We start from the raw sequence: 17,829 nt of genomic DNA, 5'->3' as shown, positions 1-17,829 counted from the left end.
AAGATTAAAATTTAATTTTAATCCCTTAATACATTAATAATCTCGTTTATTAATTATATTTTGATTTATTAATTATTTATCTTTTTCTTCCTAAATTTTAATGTATTAATTTTATTTAATTATAAATTTCATTTTCATTTCATTTATCCTAATATATTTTATTGTAAACATTTAGATAAACTAAATTTTGTTATACAATATATTTTGATGTACTTTGTCTTCTTCATTCAGGTACATCAAATTCATTATAATAGATTTCAGTGCATATATTTCGGTACATACATTTTGATACAAACATTTAGGTATATTAATTCAATATAATACATTTTGGTACTAACATTTCAATGCATACATTTTAGTACACACATTTAGGTACATTAATTTAATATAATATATTTTGGTACTAACATTTATGTCACATCCCGACTCGGGGCGGATCCCTTTCCCGGCCCGCTCCACCACCGTAGCACGATATTGCCTGCTTTGGGCTTACCATTCCCTCACGGTTTTGTTTTTGGGAACTCACGAGCAACTTCCCAGTGGGTCACCCATCATGGGATTGCTCTCACGCGCTACTCGCTTAACTTCGGAGTTCCCATTGAACCCGAAGCCAGTGAGCTCTCAAAATGCCTCGTGCTAGGTAGGGATGAGAATATACATATAAGGATCACTCCCCTGGGCGATGTGGGATGTCACAATTTAGGTACATTAATTGAGTCTTTCAAGTTTGAAAAATGTTAAATAAAATTAATAAATAAAAAAACTCTTTTTTGGTCAAAAAAATTTAAAATTTGTATATTAATAAATATTTATAGACAATAAATAAAATGACATTAATTATTTTGAATTAAGGACACATCAAGAAATTATAATCAATATGTAACCTAACGCTAGGTTTATTTTAAATTTCAATATTCTCGAATGATTAAAATTAAAAAACCCCAATTATAAATGTAAAACTACAATTTATTTTTTAAGATTATTATATATTAAAAAGTACTTATTAACTTTTATATGTAACCCTTTAATTAATTTTTTCAACATCCGCCACCAGAGATCCGCTTCCCGACTCATTTAAAAATCCTTTCCAACCTCGATTTGTCGATAAGCTTTTCAAACATAAAAACGCAAAAAGCATATAAAGTTAAAATAAAAACAAACAAAAAAATATATTTGTAAAAACGACTTGATGTCTCAGAGTCGAGGGTTTTCGCATTTTTTTGGGGAACCGCAACGCGAAGTAGCGAACCTTAGCAGACCCAGCTGTCATTTATTAACGTACAGCTCATTGTTCGGTCTACATTTTAACATTTTATTTTATTTGTTAATTAATTATTGGTCGTATCTATCCGGAAGGTTATATTTGTTCCCCAATTGTCCTGTAGCAAAAATCGCATCTCTTTGGCAACTTAGGATATTCCTATTTGTTTCCCGTTATAAAAAAAGTTAAAAATAATGTTTAATTTGTTTTTGTTTATTTGGATTTCCATTAGACAAATGTTCTCTCACATCGGCAAAACTCTTCATTTTAATCCCCGGTAATGAAAACCAGGATAATTGGTGTTTCAGTTGTGGACCGTGATATTAGTTTAGTCTTTTTGTAAAAATTTGTCAATATTCTAGTTAAGTGGAGTGGTTGATTTGACAAAAAAAAAAAAAAAAAAACTTAAAAAGTTAGTCATGTGGTTATTTATGTGACAATTTAACGAAGATATTGACTGATTCTCACGGAATGACCAAAATGATTTACAGTGGATAAACTGATGGACCACTTCTATCGATTTTCATTGTCAGAGACCAAAGCCAGGATGTATGTTGATCTCGTGGATCATTTTGGCTTGGAAACCTTCTTATTATCATAATATTTTGTATTTTATTAGTAAAGTGTAGAATAATAACGCTAGTGAGTTAAATAATTAATTGTCATATAGAGGGGAATCGGTTTGAATCAAACTCGCATTATGTATATATGCATGGTTGCTTAACGTCATTGTGGTAAAATACTATTGCATAATATTGAGGATGCTATTGTTTGGTTGTTTTTTGTTGAATTTTTTTTATATACAACGATATATTTACACTAAGAAATATGGAGAAATCAATTGATTGCGAACTCATCATTCTTCATATTCAATTTAAGACCTCTCACTTTCCTCGATATTATTCAAGATGTTTAGGTCAAATATTTTAATGTTTAAACCTTGGGGCCTTAGTGTTAAATACAAGTTTTTTTTATATATAAACAGAGCGCAAAGTGAGCAAAAAAAATCAGTTTATTTACTTGGTGGGCTTATTGTGCACATATCAACAGATATCGGCATATACCAAACCAATCTTATGAGTCATATAGAGAAAACTTGTTGAGTGTTGTCAATGCAACATGTCAAGATCTACCTATCATATATTACATCAATATTTAGTAGGCACAAAAAAGACTCGTACCAAACATTCGAAGGATCATCGAAAGATCTTCACATGTATGTTTTTCAGATTTGGATGGTCCTGGGACCACCTTGGTCCCTATTTCCACTTGTCCCTAATTTAATAAAATACTATTATTTTGCCTTAAAAATTATACCACTAAACGGTAGTACAAGTTACATAAATCATTATGTTGTTAGTTAATTTGTTAGGTTGTTAGGATAAAGTACATGAATCTGTCAAGGTTAATTGACACATTGCAAAAAGTTTAGATTATCACGATTCAGTCACTGGTGGCGTCCACAGAACAAAGAAAATACAGAGTCGTGGGTTCGTGTCTTAATTAATTACTAATTCAATATCTTAATAATTTTAAATGTTTATTACATTTTTGAAGATAACGATACAATTGGATGAAGCCGTCAATTTAATACACAAGTAAAGGACATTTGACCTAAACTTAATACTCGATTAAATCTAAACAATTAGCATAAAAAATTAGCACGTGATTAGAAAAAGATTAATTACGCTATTGGAGGATAATGTTAATTAATACATTGTGGAACTGCTTTTCACTCTAAAAAGAGGCTTAATCGTAGGTGTTTAGGTTAATTAAGATACCCCTTTAGGTTTTGATAACTTCGAGAGCAATACAATTTCCGCACACTTTCTTTCAATGAATAATAATATTTTGCCTTACCTACCCCGCGACACTCACCAAATATTTTAACTTTGGGTAAATTAAGGTTGCCTTGGATTGGTCATTTATTATTATGGAAGACAAATTTGACTACATAAAATTAAGAGAATTTTAACGAAAAGCTTTCGGTACTGTTTATTTTAACGAAAAACTATATTTTTACACTAAAAAGTTAATCCTGGTACTATTTACTTTACGCTTTATTATGTCCTTATCGTTAAAACTCAAATTCAAACCATTTTCATTAGTTTTCGTTAAAATTAAACCCTAGTGAAAACGTGAAACCAATCTACATCTATGATCTATACATTTTAATAGGACTAGTGGTATATTGGCTTGAATTTGAAGGAGGGCAACCAACAAATCAACAAGTGACAACATTAAATCTTATTATTTACGGGCTAAGTGCGACAAGTTTAACGACGGCATTGCTTCAAGACTCTTAGGATTTGGTTCATTGAGTTTCGGTGACATGGACTTTCAATTTTTGTACGGATTTTGTTTGTTTTGGTTTATTAGGTTTATTGTTGGAGTTTTTCTAATGAATTTGCTATTGGGGCTTTTGAATCTTAATGCTGGAAGAATATTAAAATTTAATAAAAACTTGATGTTAGATTAAATATTGATTTTAATCTTTTAATGCGTACTTAATTCAAATTTATATTATAAAACAAAAATAGATATCTTATTTAATATCATTACATTAAATTTTAAATTTATTCTTATACACATTTTTATTCATTAATTTTATTTAACTTCCTCTAATTAGTGTACCTAAACGTCCGTATCAAAATGTATTTTACTAAAGGGAAGTGTTACTGCCACTTAAAAAATCTCATTCTACACTCCTCACATGTGTATTTTTGTTCATAAATATAGAAAGTTTGGAGTGTAGAATGAGGAATTTGGAGTGCCAATAACAATATCCTTACTAAATTAGTGTACCGATATGTCCATACCTAAATATATTGTAGTGAATTAGTGGCACATAAGAAATATGTAAAAACGTAAGTGTACCAAAAATTATGCACCTAAATATATGATACTAAACTAGTGTACTGAAATGTTGGTACCTAAATATATTATACTAAACTAGTGTACCGAAATGTCTGTACCTAAACATATTATACTAATCTAGTGTATCGAAATGTCTTTACCTAAACATATTATACTAATCTAGTGTACCAAAATGTTCTTACCTAAATATATTGTAATGAATTAGTGGTGCATAAGAAATATTGAAAAATATAAATGTACCAAAAAACCTCTATGAAAATATTTTCTTATATAAGATACTTACCATGATGAGAATTAAAATTTACAATATCTTCATAAAATTTAATTTATGAACACCATAAAATTATAAATAAAAAGGAGAGAAATTGAATATAGATGCTGGCATTAAATAGAGTTTTGGGACTAAAATCAATTTTTAATCTTGTCTAAGATATATATTTTTCTAAACTTCATTTTATTTAAGAATTAAAATATAGTTCTCTGTTTACTATTTTGGATAAAATAAAAACTTTTGATCAATTCATTCATTTTATTTGTTCCACATTTTATTTTTCAAATTTTATTTTGTCTTTACTAAAGTCGTAGTGTCACATCCCTACCCGGGACGGATCACTTCCCGAGCCCGCTCCACCACCGTAGCACGATATTGTCCGCTTTGGGCTTATCGTTCCCTCATGGTTTTGTTTTTGGGAACTCACAAGCAACTTCCCAGTGGGGTCACCCATCATGGGAGTGCTCTTGCGCGCTACTCGCTTAACTTCGGAGTTCCCATGGAACCCGAAGCCAGTGAGCTCCCAAAATGCCTCGTGCTAGGTAGGGATGAGAATATACATATAAGGATCACTCCCCTGGATGATGTGAGATGTCACACGTAGCCTGGTAGTTGTCATAGTTACATAATGAGTCAGACAAATGTGACAAATTTCTTATATATACAAGTAAAATTAATGAGGAGAGAATCGATCATAAGATCTAAGGGGAAGAGGCAATGTTTTTAAACTTACAAGTCATTTATGAACATACAAAAAAATGTGCGAAAAAGGTTTGAAAATAATAAGTAGATAAATTAATTATTACGAATGCTAATTAAAATTATGTTCCAATTCTATATTTTTCCTTATTTAGCTCGATTGTATAATGGGTGGAGTCGTGTGGCTCCACTCTCATTTTCAACAAGGTACAAATCCCATAACGAAAATAAAATGAAGATAAGATATGGAGGATTTTTGTGCTTTAAATGTTGTGTGATTTATTCTGTTCATAATAAATTGTAGATTGAAAAGTGTATATATCCTTATCCACAACATTAAAACATGTGACCTTTCCTGTACAAAATGAAACGTCTCAATAAAATACAAGAAATGTCTAATAATTGCGATAAATAAGTCTCGTATTCAGCATGATACATCTTAAACTTTGACTTTGGGTGTTGATAAACCACAAAATGAGAGTTAAAGGAAGCTAAAATACTTCTATAAATCTTCCTATCCTACTAAGAATGGACCGTCATGGTCAAGCCACAATTTTGTCCTTTTTTTTTCAAAAAAGAAAAACGCCAATTAGCTTCTTCTTACTAGCATAAAACTTTTGTAAAAACTAGTATATCATTCGTAACGCACTCCTCACGAACTTTTTCAGTTTTTATTCAAATTTAAGAAATGCTTTATTCGCAGGAAGTCCTACCGAATACCTTCCCGCAATCAGAAGAAGAAAACCAAAACCAACACAATCTGAAACAGTAGTAACCAGTATCCAGGGGCATTATGGTCATTTAAGAGTTTTAATTCTCAACGCTATCCAAATTAAAAATCCAACCCAACCCAATAGTTAAAATAATCTAACCGCGGTAAAAATAAATAAATAAAAAAATAAAAAAACTCACATGGACCCCAATCCCCACTCTCCCTCTCTCCCTCTCCTCTCCATCATCTCTCTCTTTCTCTCTCTAAAAACTTTCTTACCTTGTTTATATAACATTCCGATCTTTATCTCATTCTTTATTGCAAGTTTGTAACACCCAGCGCAGCCTCTCTCTCCTCCCAACGTTTAAAACCATTTCGCCGTTCTCCGATATCCAACGGACCCCCGTCGCCGGACTCTCACCGGAAAGGTGAGCTCTCGCCTTCCCTCTCTGATCTCCCGCTCTCTCATTACGAGTCGGCGTCTTGAATTTTCCTTGCGGTCTGTTCGGTTCCCGAGAATTTGTGTGAGAAAACCATGACAAGTACGAGTCTTGATCTCAGTTTCCTGAATTCTCGCTCTTCACTCGTCTTCACACCACTACTAGCGGCCGTTTCCCGTTACGCACGAGCTTTTTATTTTCTCTAACAGTTTTATTTTCTCGGGAACCAAACAGACGGTATAAAGGCTTTAATCCGAAACGTTTTTTTTTTTTTCTTCCGGCCGTTTGGTTTATTGAAATTTTGCATTTTTCTGTGTGATTTTTACAGATTTCGGGAGGAAGTTGTTGATTGAAGCTTCTTACGGGACTCTTAATTTCACGTGTAAATTTCATTGGATTCGGGTAATGCTCACCTTTTTTTTTTTATATTTTTTTTTTCACTGCCATCTTCGTTTACTTGTTACTGTAGCATATAGCTTTCACAGCGTACTGTATGTGTTATTTTTGGTTAATAAATTAGCATTTTCTGGCTTCGAAAACAAGAAAGATTAGAATTTGAAGCATTGGTGTTTATTTTGGTAGAAAAGCTCATTTTAGGGATTTAGAATATAGGTAGGTTACTGGCGTTGCTGAATTCGAAGGCCGGGGTTTTATCTGTTAGATTTGTGAACTATGATTGATCATTGATCTTCTTTTCGGTCGCCAAAGTTGATAATAGTGATAAAATTTTGGATGCGTATTGTTTACTTTTGTAATATGGAATAAATTGACTTGGTTGGATGTTGCTGCCACTCCGAAAAGGAACGAAGAAAGAAATTTCTTCTTGTATACTCGTGTGTTTTGTTTATCGTTGGTCAATTTTCGGCATCAGATTCAAGTAATACGTGGAGAAAGAATTCAGGGTAGGACAATGGACAGTGTCTGATGGTACAAGGGGCATTGTATAGGCCTATAATTATACTTTTTGTATGTCTGTATAACTCTCTTTGCTTTATTAGAAAAAAAAATCTTTGCGGTGTAAATTTCTTTTTTGCTATATCGGGATGCTAATGTGCCAGCTGTTGCAACTTCCTCTCGCCTTATTTATGCCGAAAAGGCATTTGTGCATTGGATGCTTGGTTACATAGTTATGTTCTACCTGTTTGCGTCGGTACTTTTTATTTTAAGATAAAGAAAGAATCGAAACTGGTGTATACAAACATGGGTTTCAATTTTCATAGCATGAGATAGATATTCGAACATGGAAGTAAATTGACCATGCTTGTTAGTTGACTTCCATTTTTAGTATGTTTTCTAGTGAATAAAATTTCTGTATTTCTTATGTCGCAACATAAAATGTGAGAATTAGTGAGCCTAAGCATGCTTTATGGATCATCATTATTTTGATTCTGTTAACCAGCAATAAAACTGGAGTATGACTAGTTTTAATGCTTTTAACTGTTATAAGCGTGAAAATGGATTTGTTCAGTGGCAGCTATTTACTGATATGATCACTCTTTCATTTTTGTTTTGCGTAGGTTTGTAGACTTCTCTGACCGTAGTCCAAAATCTTTTCCTGTACTGTGTTGTTCTGTATGATTCAAGTAAAAAGAAATTCTAGCAGTCATGGCGTCAAGATCTTGCAAAAACCTTTTTGATTGGGCATCTGGAGGCCTTTTGGATATTCCTTGTACTCCAAGGGCTCTTCCAAGGGTTATGACTGTTCCTGGTATTATATCAGATGTGGATAGTTATAGCAATGATGATGATTCGGATTCTAATTCATCCGCATGTCGTGAGAGGAAAATTGTTGTGGCAAATATGTTACCATTACATGCTAAAAGGGATCCAGAAACAAAGAAATGGTGTTTCAGTTTGGATGAGGATTCAATTTTGTTACAGTTAAAGGATGGGTTTTCATCTGAAAGTGAGGTTGTTTATGTGGGGTCTCTCAAGGCTGAAATAGATGCCAGCGAACAAGAAGAAGTTGCGCAGAAACTGCTGGAGGAATTCAATTGCGTGCCAACTTTTCTGCCTAGTGATCTCCAGAAGAAGTTTTATTTGGGGTTCTGTAAGCAGCAATTGTGGCCCCTTTTTCATTACATGCTGCCCATGTGTCCAGACCACGGAGATCGCTTTGACCGCTCACTGTGGCAGGCCTATGTATCTGCCAACAAAATATTTGCGGACAAGGTGATGGAAGTTATTAATCCTGAGGACGATTGTGTCTGGGTTCATGATTATCACTTAATGGTTCTCCCAACATTTTTGAGGAAGCGGTACTACCGAGTAAAGCTTGGGTTCTTCCTTCACAGCCCGTTTCCATCTTCAGAAATTTATCGAACTTTGCCTGTCCGAGATGAAATTTTGAGGGGTTTGCTAAATTGTGATCTAATTGGGTTTCATACATTTGATTATGCGCGTCACTTCCTCTCATGCTGCAGTAGAATGCTGGGGCTGGACTATGAATCAAAGCGAGGGCATATTGGGCTTGATTATTTTGGCCGCACAGTGTACATTAAAATTCTGCCTGTAGGTGTTCATATGGGTCGGCTTGAATTTGTGTTGAATCTTCCTGATACAACTGCCAAAATTAAAGAGATTCAAGAGCAGTATAAGGGGAAAAAACTGATTCTTGGCATTGATGACATGGATATATTTAAAGGAATCAGCTTAAAGTTTCTAGCTTTGGAACAACTCTTACAGCAGAATCGGGAGTTGCAGGGCAACATAGTACTTGTTCAAATTATAAATCCCGCAAGGGGATCAGGGAAAGATGTACAGGAAGCAAAGAGTGAGACATACTTGACTGCCAGAAGGATAAATGAGGCTTATGGTTCACCTAATTATGAGCCAGTGGTTCTGATTGATCGTCATGTTCCTCAGTACGAGAAGACAGCGTATTATGCTGTAGCAGAATGTTGTATAGTGAATGCTGTGAGGGATGGAATGAACTTAGTTCCTTACAAGTATATTGTTTGCAGGCAGGGAACACCGCCCATGAATGAAGCTTTAGGCGTGACAGCAGATTCTCCTCAGACAAGCATGCTTGTCGTGTCTGAATTTATTGGTTGCTCACCTTCTTTAAGTGGAGCAATCAGGGTTAACCCTTGGGACATTGATGCTGTGGCTGATGCCTTGAACTCGGCAATCACCATGTCTAAATCAGAGAAAGAGTTACGTCATGAGAAACACTATCGTTATGTTAGTTCTCATGATGTGGCTTATTGGGCGCGAAGCTTTGCACAGGATTTGGATAGAGCATGCCAAGATCATTATAGTAAACGATGCTGGGGCATTGGATTGGGCTTGAGGTTTAGAGTGGTTTCCCTTTCGCCAAACTTTAGAAAGTTGTCTATAGATCATATTGTTTCAGCATACAAAAGAACAAGCAGAAGGGCCATATTTCTGGACTATGATGGGACTGTTATTCCTGAAGCTTCCATTATTAAGGCCCCTAGCCCAGAAGTCCTTGCTCTTATGAATTCCCTGTGTAAGGATCCGAAGAACACTGTTTTCATTGTTAGTGGGAGGGGACGGACTTCTTTGAGCGATTGGTTTGCCTCATGTGAGACGCTTGGAATTGCTGCTGAACATGGGTACTTCTTAAGGTATGTTTGTAATATATGTTTTGAATGTTCAGTTAGCCCTTTTGATGTATTTTTTAAAACTGAACTAAGGTATCTTGTTCTGTTCTTTGGTGTAGGTGGAATAGAAGTTCCGAGTGGGAAACCAGTCCTGTTGGTGCCGATCTGGATTGGAAAGAAATTGTGGAGCCTGTGATGAGATTGTATACAGAGGCAACGGATGGCTCCAACATAGAAAGTAAAGAGAGCGCTTTGGTATGGCATCACCAAGATGCAGACCCCGACTTTGGATCCTGTCAAGCCAAGGAATTGTTGGATCATCTGGAAAATGTTCTTTCGAACGAACCAGCAGTTGTTAAGAGGGGCCAGCATATTGTTGAAGTTAAGCCACAGGTAAAACTGCTTTCACACAGTCCCTCTCCTCGCATGTGCATGTACACTTACACAAACACAATCTCAGTTGTGTAATTTGTTTCACTAATGCCTCTGATACATGCAGGGAGTAAGCAAAGGATTGGTTACTGAAAAAATTCTTTCGAGAATGGTCAACGATGGAAAGGCACCCGATTTTGTGATGTGCATTGGGGATGACAGATCTGATGAGGACATGTTTGAGAGCATATTAAGAACAGTTTCTTGTCCATCTTTGCCTTCTCCTCCCGAGATATTTGCCTGCACAGTCGGAAGAAAGCCAAGCAAGGCCAAGTACTATCTCGATGATGCCAGTGACGTGGTGAAACTACTTCAAGGCCTTGCTACTGCTTCGAGTCCAAAGCCAAGGCATCTCCCCCATGTCCAGGTTTCTTTCGAAAGCGTCTATTGATTTGAACAGTCACTGTATACTTGAAGTCCAGGAGGAAGTTTGGGATTCTCTTTAACCTCAGAAGTGGTTCGATGCGAACGTGAAGAAGGTAACTTTTCAGTACGTGTCGGGACCGCGGACTTACCATTCTTGTTTTGTACATGGGGACATCAATATGGTATTTATCGGTGCCCAGGTAAAAAAGAGTAACCAGATGTTTACTGTTTTTTTTTATCGTTCGCGGGCACCATTTAACTTGCATAAATACAATGCTCTTTGTCGCAATAGGTTATGTCTGGTTCGATCCATCCTAATTGTTAACTTCAGTTTCAGGTATGTCAAAATGTCAACGTTTTTGTATGGTGTGTGTATATTGGTGAACCGGTTGAATATACGCTCAAGAATTTATGAATTTGTTGACTCGGTAAAGTGTACGTTCAAGAATTTAGAGAGATTTAAAGGTCAATCGGAGCCACCTAAGTGCAATTTGTATATAAAATGGAACACGCGTTGGACGTAGTTAGGTTCTCAAACAGTGACAAACTCTAAAGAGAGGAAGAGGACAATCCAGCCTGTATCCGTCATGAAGGTATCTGCCAATATTCAAAGTCAATGGTGGAAAAGTTAGGTGGTCCACGGTGACTTTAAGAGAAGCTTAGGGTTCGGAACTTTCTAGATCGACTGGAATTAGTAAGATCACGTGAGACATTATTTAAGATTCGAACACCCAACCTTGAGAGACTAGAATGGCTGGAGATGTCTCTGACGATCCAACCCAACCTTCATTTTTTAAGAGTCGAACACAAGACCTCCTTAACAGTCTATCACAGTCTTTTGTTTTCTCAAAGACACATCGAACTTCAAATTCAAATACTAAGATCAATGTTACTAAATATTTAAACTATAAATCTTTAAATTTTTAACCCTACGTTTGGTGGGCTGCCTAGTCCTGGACCTCCCAATGGTAGTGGGACTGTAGGATGCAAGCACTAGCCTGGGTAGGTGAAGATTGACATTTGCCAATCTAACATCGTTGGGCCTGGAAATGGGCCTCATGTTTCTTGACTGGGCCAAGGCCATAACTCACTTATCATTTCCTACACTTTTTGTTTAAATTTTGTCTCTAATGTCAACAACTATAAATGTTTTCCATGGGCTTGCTTTTAAGCAACAAGTTGGGTTGTGATGCTATTTCATTAGTCTTTCTTGTGACTTCATTTAAATGACCGTCTCGATTCACCTATTTCAAATCAAGACGCAAATTTAAATTAGAAAAGTAATTACTCTTCTCAATAAATTCATTATCATAAACTGTCCAATTATAAAAGTTTAGGTGGCAACCGACTAAAAGTAAAGCTCATGGGAGAAATTGGCTAAAATAGAAGTTCATAAGAGAAATTAACAGCTCCTTACAAGTTCGTCAGAGGAAATATTCTATTATTTAGTGCATTTGAGTTTGATATGTTTTATTTTATTATCTTAAAGTTGGACGCTTGTGAATTTGTACCACGATAATTTCACTGCTCTAAAATAAAGTTAGTGATTCATGTTAGGTGTTTTCAGCCAAAATAATTTATGATATTGGTATAACTTTTTATTTTGGTTCTTAGGATTTAAAATCGATAGAAATGCTTTATGAGTTTATCTACCGTCAATCATTTTTGTCACTTTATGAACAATCTCCGTTAAATAAGACCAAAATAATTAGAATATTCTTAAATTTTGTCAAATCATTTTTGTCCATTGTTTGTCAATTTGAGGTATTTTTGTTATTTTGATTCTTATTTAACAAAGATTTTTTATGAAATAACTAAAATAATTGCTAGTAGACAAACTCAATGACTATTTTATCAATTTTAAATCTCAAGAACTAAAGTCACTCAGTTATACGGTCTGATGATATTCCTCTTTACTTAAAAGTGAGAGATCTTAATTTTGAATTCCGTAAATAACGAATTTGATATTGAATTAAGTTGTCAATTGTATACCTTCGTGTTAGATATGACACTTTTACGTTATGGGTAACAGCTTCATCCTCAAATTGTCTCTTTCACTTTAATAGGTTGCAATTTGCATCGGAATTGCAACCCGTCAAAATGGTAGCTCTAGTACGGTCAAACTGTTGAAACAAAGTTGACAAAAATGAGCTGGATTCTACAATAAAATACCGTTGTATTGGACAAGAGGGCAGCTGATCGACTGGGACAATAATACAGATGAGGATTATCTTCGGATTCTTAGAGATTTTAGAGATCCTTATATTCTAACAATTTATCGTATATTGTATGTTCAGTTTTCGTTAGATATTATTTATATTTAATTTTAAATAAAAAATTCAAAATGATTTTTAACCTTACGATGTACGATAAATAGTTAGGATGTGAGGATTCTCATAATTTGGATCAGAATGAAATTCGAATCCCAATAATCGGACCCAAATCCCAATAATACTAGTTACACATCTATTTTAAGTGAGAAAAAATTGTTCTTAAGCTTTAATTCAATTGGAGTACTAACTCATCAACTAAAACTCCATGACTATTATTCTCTTAAATCATCAAAATGTGTAGCTATTGTTCTTTTTGTTAATTCCGTCAGAATTCCATAAAAAAGACTCATGTTAGAATGACTATTGCTACAAATAGGTTAAAGTTAAAGAACAATTGCTCCAATTGGGTTAAATTTTGAGGGACTGTTGCTACAATTTTTTTCATTTGGTTTTCCATATTTGTCTCTTGATTCAGTCTCATGTACGTGACATGTGACTTATTTTGTCGAAAATTTTAACGGAATTAACGAAAAGGATCATAGTTGCATGTTTTGATGAATTAAAAGGACCACTAGTCATAGAATTTAAAGTAAGAGATTATTATTCCAATTAAGTTAAAGTTGAGAGACCATTACTTTAATTGAGTTAAAATTGAAGGATCATTGAAATAATTTTATCTATAATTACAACCATAAACAAACATTAATAATAACAAGTAAAAAACAAACAACGACAACAGCATGTTGAAAGTTGGATCGGATTAATAAAAAATTTATTCCAAAAAGGGAACGTGCTGAGAATTTGGGTGGAGAATAACTGTTGCATGCTAGGTTGGATTCATACAAAGAAAAAAAATTACTTACACGTGAATTATGGATGTTAAAATAACGGTATTTTAAAATAATCAAACGTTAGTATATAAGAAAATTATACGTAATATGTTTTTTTTAATAGAAAATATGCGTAATATGTTGAGGACACCTCTCGACACTTTCGTTTCATTTGAGTTTTTACGATAATATCTCTCCTACTGTCATATAAATTAAAGTAATTTAAAATATATTATGAAAAAATAATCTAGTAAATAAAATTTCATGACACAATCACTCTTACAGAGAATATGATTCTTTCACACACTCGCCATTCACTCTCGAGTCCCCACCGAGGCATTTGAGCTCTCTGCTTTTTCATCTCTTCTTCCCTCTTTGCCTTTTTCCTCTCTCCTTTTTCATCCTTTGTCTCTTTCATCTTTTCACACAGAGTGGCTTTTGCACTCGGGAGGAGCACACTGTGTTTTTTTCCAAACCCAGAAATTATTTGAGGAAAAAAGCATCTCTCGCTTCTTACCACCCACATTTTGCAAAAACCCATATAGGATTTAGGGGTTCTCTCAATGCTGGCAGCTTGAATGTTTCAGCTTTTTGGTGTTGTGGCCTCCATTGGAAGAAAAGGAGTAATGGGTCGGAGTTTCTGGGCGGCGGCTCTCATCGTTTTGGTTATGTTTGGCGGCGTCTCGTCAGCTGCCCCTACTGCCCCAGCAAGTGAGTGACTCTTGAATTTATGTATAGTTGTTTATATATATGTATATATGTGACTGAGCTCAGCTTCTGCATGATCTGCTTTTGGTTGTGGAATTTTGGTTTTTTTTATTATTAAAAAATAGCTTTTTTTTTTTTTCAGAGATTGTTGGTGGGTTTTTCTCAAATGCTGCGTCTGCATTCATGAAATGGCTGTGGTCGCTCAAAGCAACTACCAAAACAGGTCTAGATCTCTGAAGCCACCCACATTTTATTGTTATTTTCTTCTGAATTTTTGAGGGTTTGTTGTGTTGTAATCTGGAATGTTGGGGATTTATGAAATTTCTGTGTGCAGCGGTTTCGGGCCGTCCGGTGATGAAGTTTGAGAGTGGGTTCAATGTGGAGACGGTGTTTGATGGAAGCAAGCTTGGTGTTGAGCCTTACTCTGTGGAGGTTTTGCCAAGTGGGGAGCTTCTGATTTTGGATTCTGCTAATAGCAACCTCTATAGGATCTCTTCCTCTCTATCTCTCTGTAAGTTGCTTTTGTTTTGTGCAATGCCTTGGTAAGTTGGTTTTTTGGTTTTAATTGAACTTGCAATCTATGAAGTATGATTTTCGCAATGTGCTGCTTGGCCAAGTTACTGAGGGACTCACGTTTTCTTGAGTTTTGTATATATAATTTAGTCGATCTTTCGAGCCAGATGTCTTGATTAGCAAGTTTTTGCTTGTAGTTCGAATGCGGTTTTTCTTTGTTATGTTTGGATTTTTCTTCAAAATTCCTGGTTGTGCTTCCATGTGCAATACTATTTGTGCAATGAATCTCGTATTCCCTAAACTGGAAATTGCCTTTATCTTCATTAGAAGCATGCTATATTGTGTTGATGTCTTCAGTCTACTGCGTGATACAAACACTACTAGAAAATTGACTCTTGTATTCTTGTTTTGGATACATTGAACTTCTTAGAGCTTGCATATCTCCAATATTTTTAATCTAATTTTATTGGAACACTGCAGACAGCAGACCAAAGCTGGTTGCAGGATCTTCTGATGGATACCCGGGACATGTAGATGGGAGGACCAGAGAGGCAAGAATGAACCACCCAAAGGGGCTTACAGTTGATGACAGTGGAAATATTTATGTTGCAGACACAATGAATATGGCAATCAGGAAGATAAGCGATGCTGGTAATTGCTTTATTAGATTTCTTTGAAGAATTGGTTTATTTATTGATGTTCAGCATATCAATGAAGCAAATTTGCTTCTTCTTTCTTCATTGTTTCACTTTGACACGTACTAGTATGTAGCATATCCCACTATATATTTGTATGTGTAGCATATCCCACTGTATATTTGTATGTGTGTATATATGAATATACACATTTACGCTTGTTCTGTCAAGAATCATTACAATAGTTTGTTATTTAGTACCTGCCACCACCAACATTATAAGATTTTTTCCAATTAAGTTGGTAGGAAGGCGTTTAATTTTGATGTCATTGAAATTTGTACTGTTAGGGGTTACAACAATAGCAGGAGGGAAATTGGGCCGTGGGGGAAGCCATGTGGATGGACCAAGTGAAGATGCAAAGTTTTCGGACGATTTTGATGTGGTTTACATTGGAAGCAGCTGCTCTTTACTTGTTATAGACAGAGGAAATCAAGCAATCAGGGAGATCCAACTACATTTCGATGACTGTGCTTATCAATATAGAAGTGGTTTCCCTCTTGGTAACTTATTTTACCCCTGTTTTCTTTTGAATGGTGTAAATATTTAGAAATACATAGATACTGATTTTCATCATTGCAGGAATTGCAATGCTTGTTGGGGCTGGCTTCTTTGGTTATATGTTAGCATTGCTACAATGTAGAGTTGGTACAATTGTCTCTTCACAAAATGTGAGTACTCAGTTTTTTCTTCTGCCTACTTTATCGACATCTGTTTGTGGGGTAGATGTTGGCTTCTGTGAGGTTTGCGCCCGTTGTTCTCGCAGGAACTATTTGAAGTTGCTTTTGCCTTTGGTTTGTGAATAGGACGAGTGGATCCCGTAAATGTACGCTGACTTCAGATTTTGTAATTGTGTAGTATTGATACCCGAGAGAAAACTCTTTATGAAAAAGTACCTTGATTAAATATTATGCACTACCTTTCTGACATTGCAACCTCAAATCATAAATCAAGATTTGTAGTATCTTATATGATAGCATGAAGCATTCTTATGCCTTTTATATTGCATTTTTGAAGGATCAAGAGCCAATGAAGACGAGCATTCCTCCAAGTTCATACCAGAAGCCTCTGAAACCACTCAGGCCACCTTTGATTCCAACTGAAGATGAGCAGGAGAAGCATGAAGAAGGCTTCTTTGGATCCCTCGGGAAGCTTTTGGTCAATGCCGGGGCATCTGGTATGGAAATTCTTGGGGCAATATTTCCCGGTTTCAGGAAAAAGCATCTGAACTATCAATACCAAAGTCAGCAGCAACAGAAGTACTCAAATTCCTGGCCTGTGCAAGATAGCTATGTGATACCAGATGAAGATGAGCCACCTTCCATTGAAACCCGAACTCCCACCCCTCGCAAAACCTACCCATTCATGGCCAAGGATGCTGAAACAATCCATCAGTTGCGGCAAAGTCGAGTTTTCTCTAATGGGTGGGATAATCTTCAGCAGCAGCAGCAAAAACAACCGCAGCAGCATTATCATCGGTACCAATCATCAACCCCAAATACTATCTATCAGCAGAGTAGCGAAAATACCACTGAGGTTGTGTTTGGTGCAGTTCAGGAGCAGGATGGGAAGGGTGAAGCTGTGGTCATTAAGCCTATTGATTATGGAGCTCCATTGTTCAATCACCACAGTTTCAGGTCCCGAATCAATCCGAACGGCTATAGTTATACCCATGGATATTATTGATCATACACGTAATAAAGATGCATAGTTTTGACCTTATTATATCCTTCATATAAATCCTTCAAATTTTAGGTTATAGGCAGTAGCAACCATTCCTGGTAAGTTGTATGTGGAAGGTTTTCAGCCCTTTTGCAATGTGAGGTATCTCACTCTGGTCAAAATATACAAGGTTTTTGTTCAGTAATATTGGTCCCCTAATATGATTTCTTTCTTTGTTCAAGGAATGTGGTGTTCTTTTTTTATTTATTTATTTTGAGTGGGAGGAAGATTTAAACTTAGGTGCAGAAGAGCAAGACACTGCTCTAATAAACTTGGCTGCACTTTTAAAAGTGATACTCTTTGATGCTTTACTAAGGCCTTCCACAGTACGTCGAAAAAAGTATGATACAAATAAACTGAACTCATATAGAAATCGTACTTTATAGTGGGTTGGAACATTTGAGTGTGATGCCAATTTATTGAACTCACGAGTTCATGAGTTCGATATATCAAACTTATTAGTGTGG

At 35.4% G+C, this 17,829-nt stretch overlaps 2 protein-coding genes across 3 annotated transcripts; both read left to right on the top strand.

The window, feature by feature from the left end:
- The first annotated feature begins 6,090 nt into the window (after window positions 1-6,090).
- LOC125467872 (probable alpha,alpha-trehalose-phosphate synthase [UDP-forming] 9) lies at window positions 6,091-10,988 on the top strand. Of its 2 annotated transcripts, none has more exons than XM_048571955.1 (5): window positions 6,091-6,248; window positions 6,589-6,662; window positions 7,778-9,850; window positions 9,946-10,219; window positions 10,326-10,988. In XM_048571955.1, exons 3-5 carry the CDS (start codon window positions 7,866-7,868, stop codon window positions 10,647-10,649), a joined length of 2,583 nt encoding a protein of 860 aa, XP_048427912.1. In that variant the 5' UTR covers window positions 6,091-6,248; window positions 6,589-6,662; window positions 7,778-7,865; the 3' UTR covers window positions 10,650-10,988. The 2 variants fall into 2 exon arrangements, with proteins under 2 accessions (XP_048427912.1, XP_048427911.1); XM_048571954.1 differs by having other exon boundaries at window positions 6,128-6,497.
- A 3,053-nt stretch (window positions 10,989-14,041) lies between these two features.
- Window positions 14,042-17,543, top strand: LOC103953506. Its single transcript, XM_009365243.3, has 7 exons — window positions 14,042-14,438; window positions 14,578-14,658; window positions 14,770-14,946; window positions 15,429-15,599; window positions 15,931-16,143; window positions 16,223-16,311; window positions 16,658-17,543. The coding sequence occupies exons 1-7, from the start codon at window positions 14,306-14,308 to the stop codon at window positions 17,324-17,326; spliced, it is 1,533 nt and encodes a 510-aa protein (XP_009363518.2). The 5' UTR covers window positions 14,042-14,305; the 3' UTR covers window positions 17,327-17,543.
- Window positions 17,544-17,829: the final 286 nt, after the last annotated feature.

The sequence above is a fragment of a genome, unplaced genomic scaffold (genome assembly GCF_019419815.1).
Source record: "Pyrus x bretschneideri cultivar Hongxiangsu unplaced genomic scaffold, Pyrus_bretschneideri_v1 Contig6, whole genome shotgun sequence".
NCBI lineage: Eukaryota > Viridiplantae > Streptophyta > Magnoliopsida > Rosales > Rosaceae > Pyrus > Pyrus x bretschneideri.
This window is presented reverse-complemented; position numbering and strand designations above follow the sequence as displayed.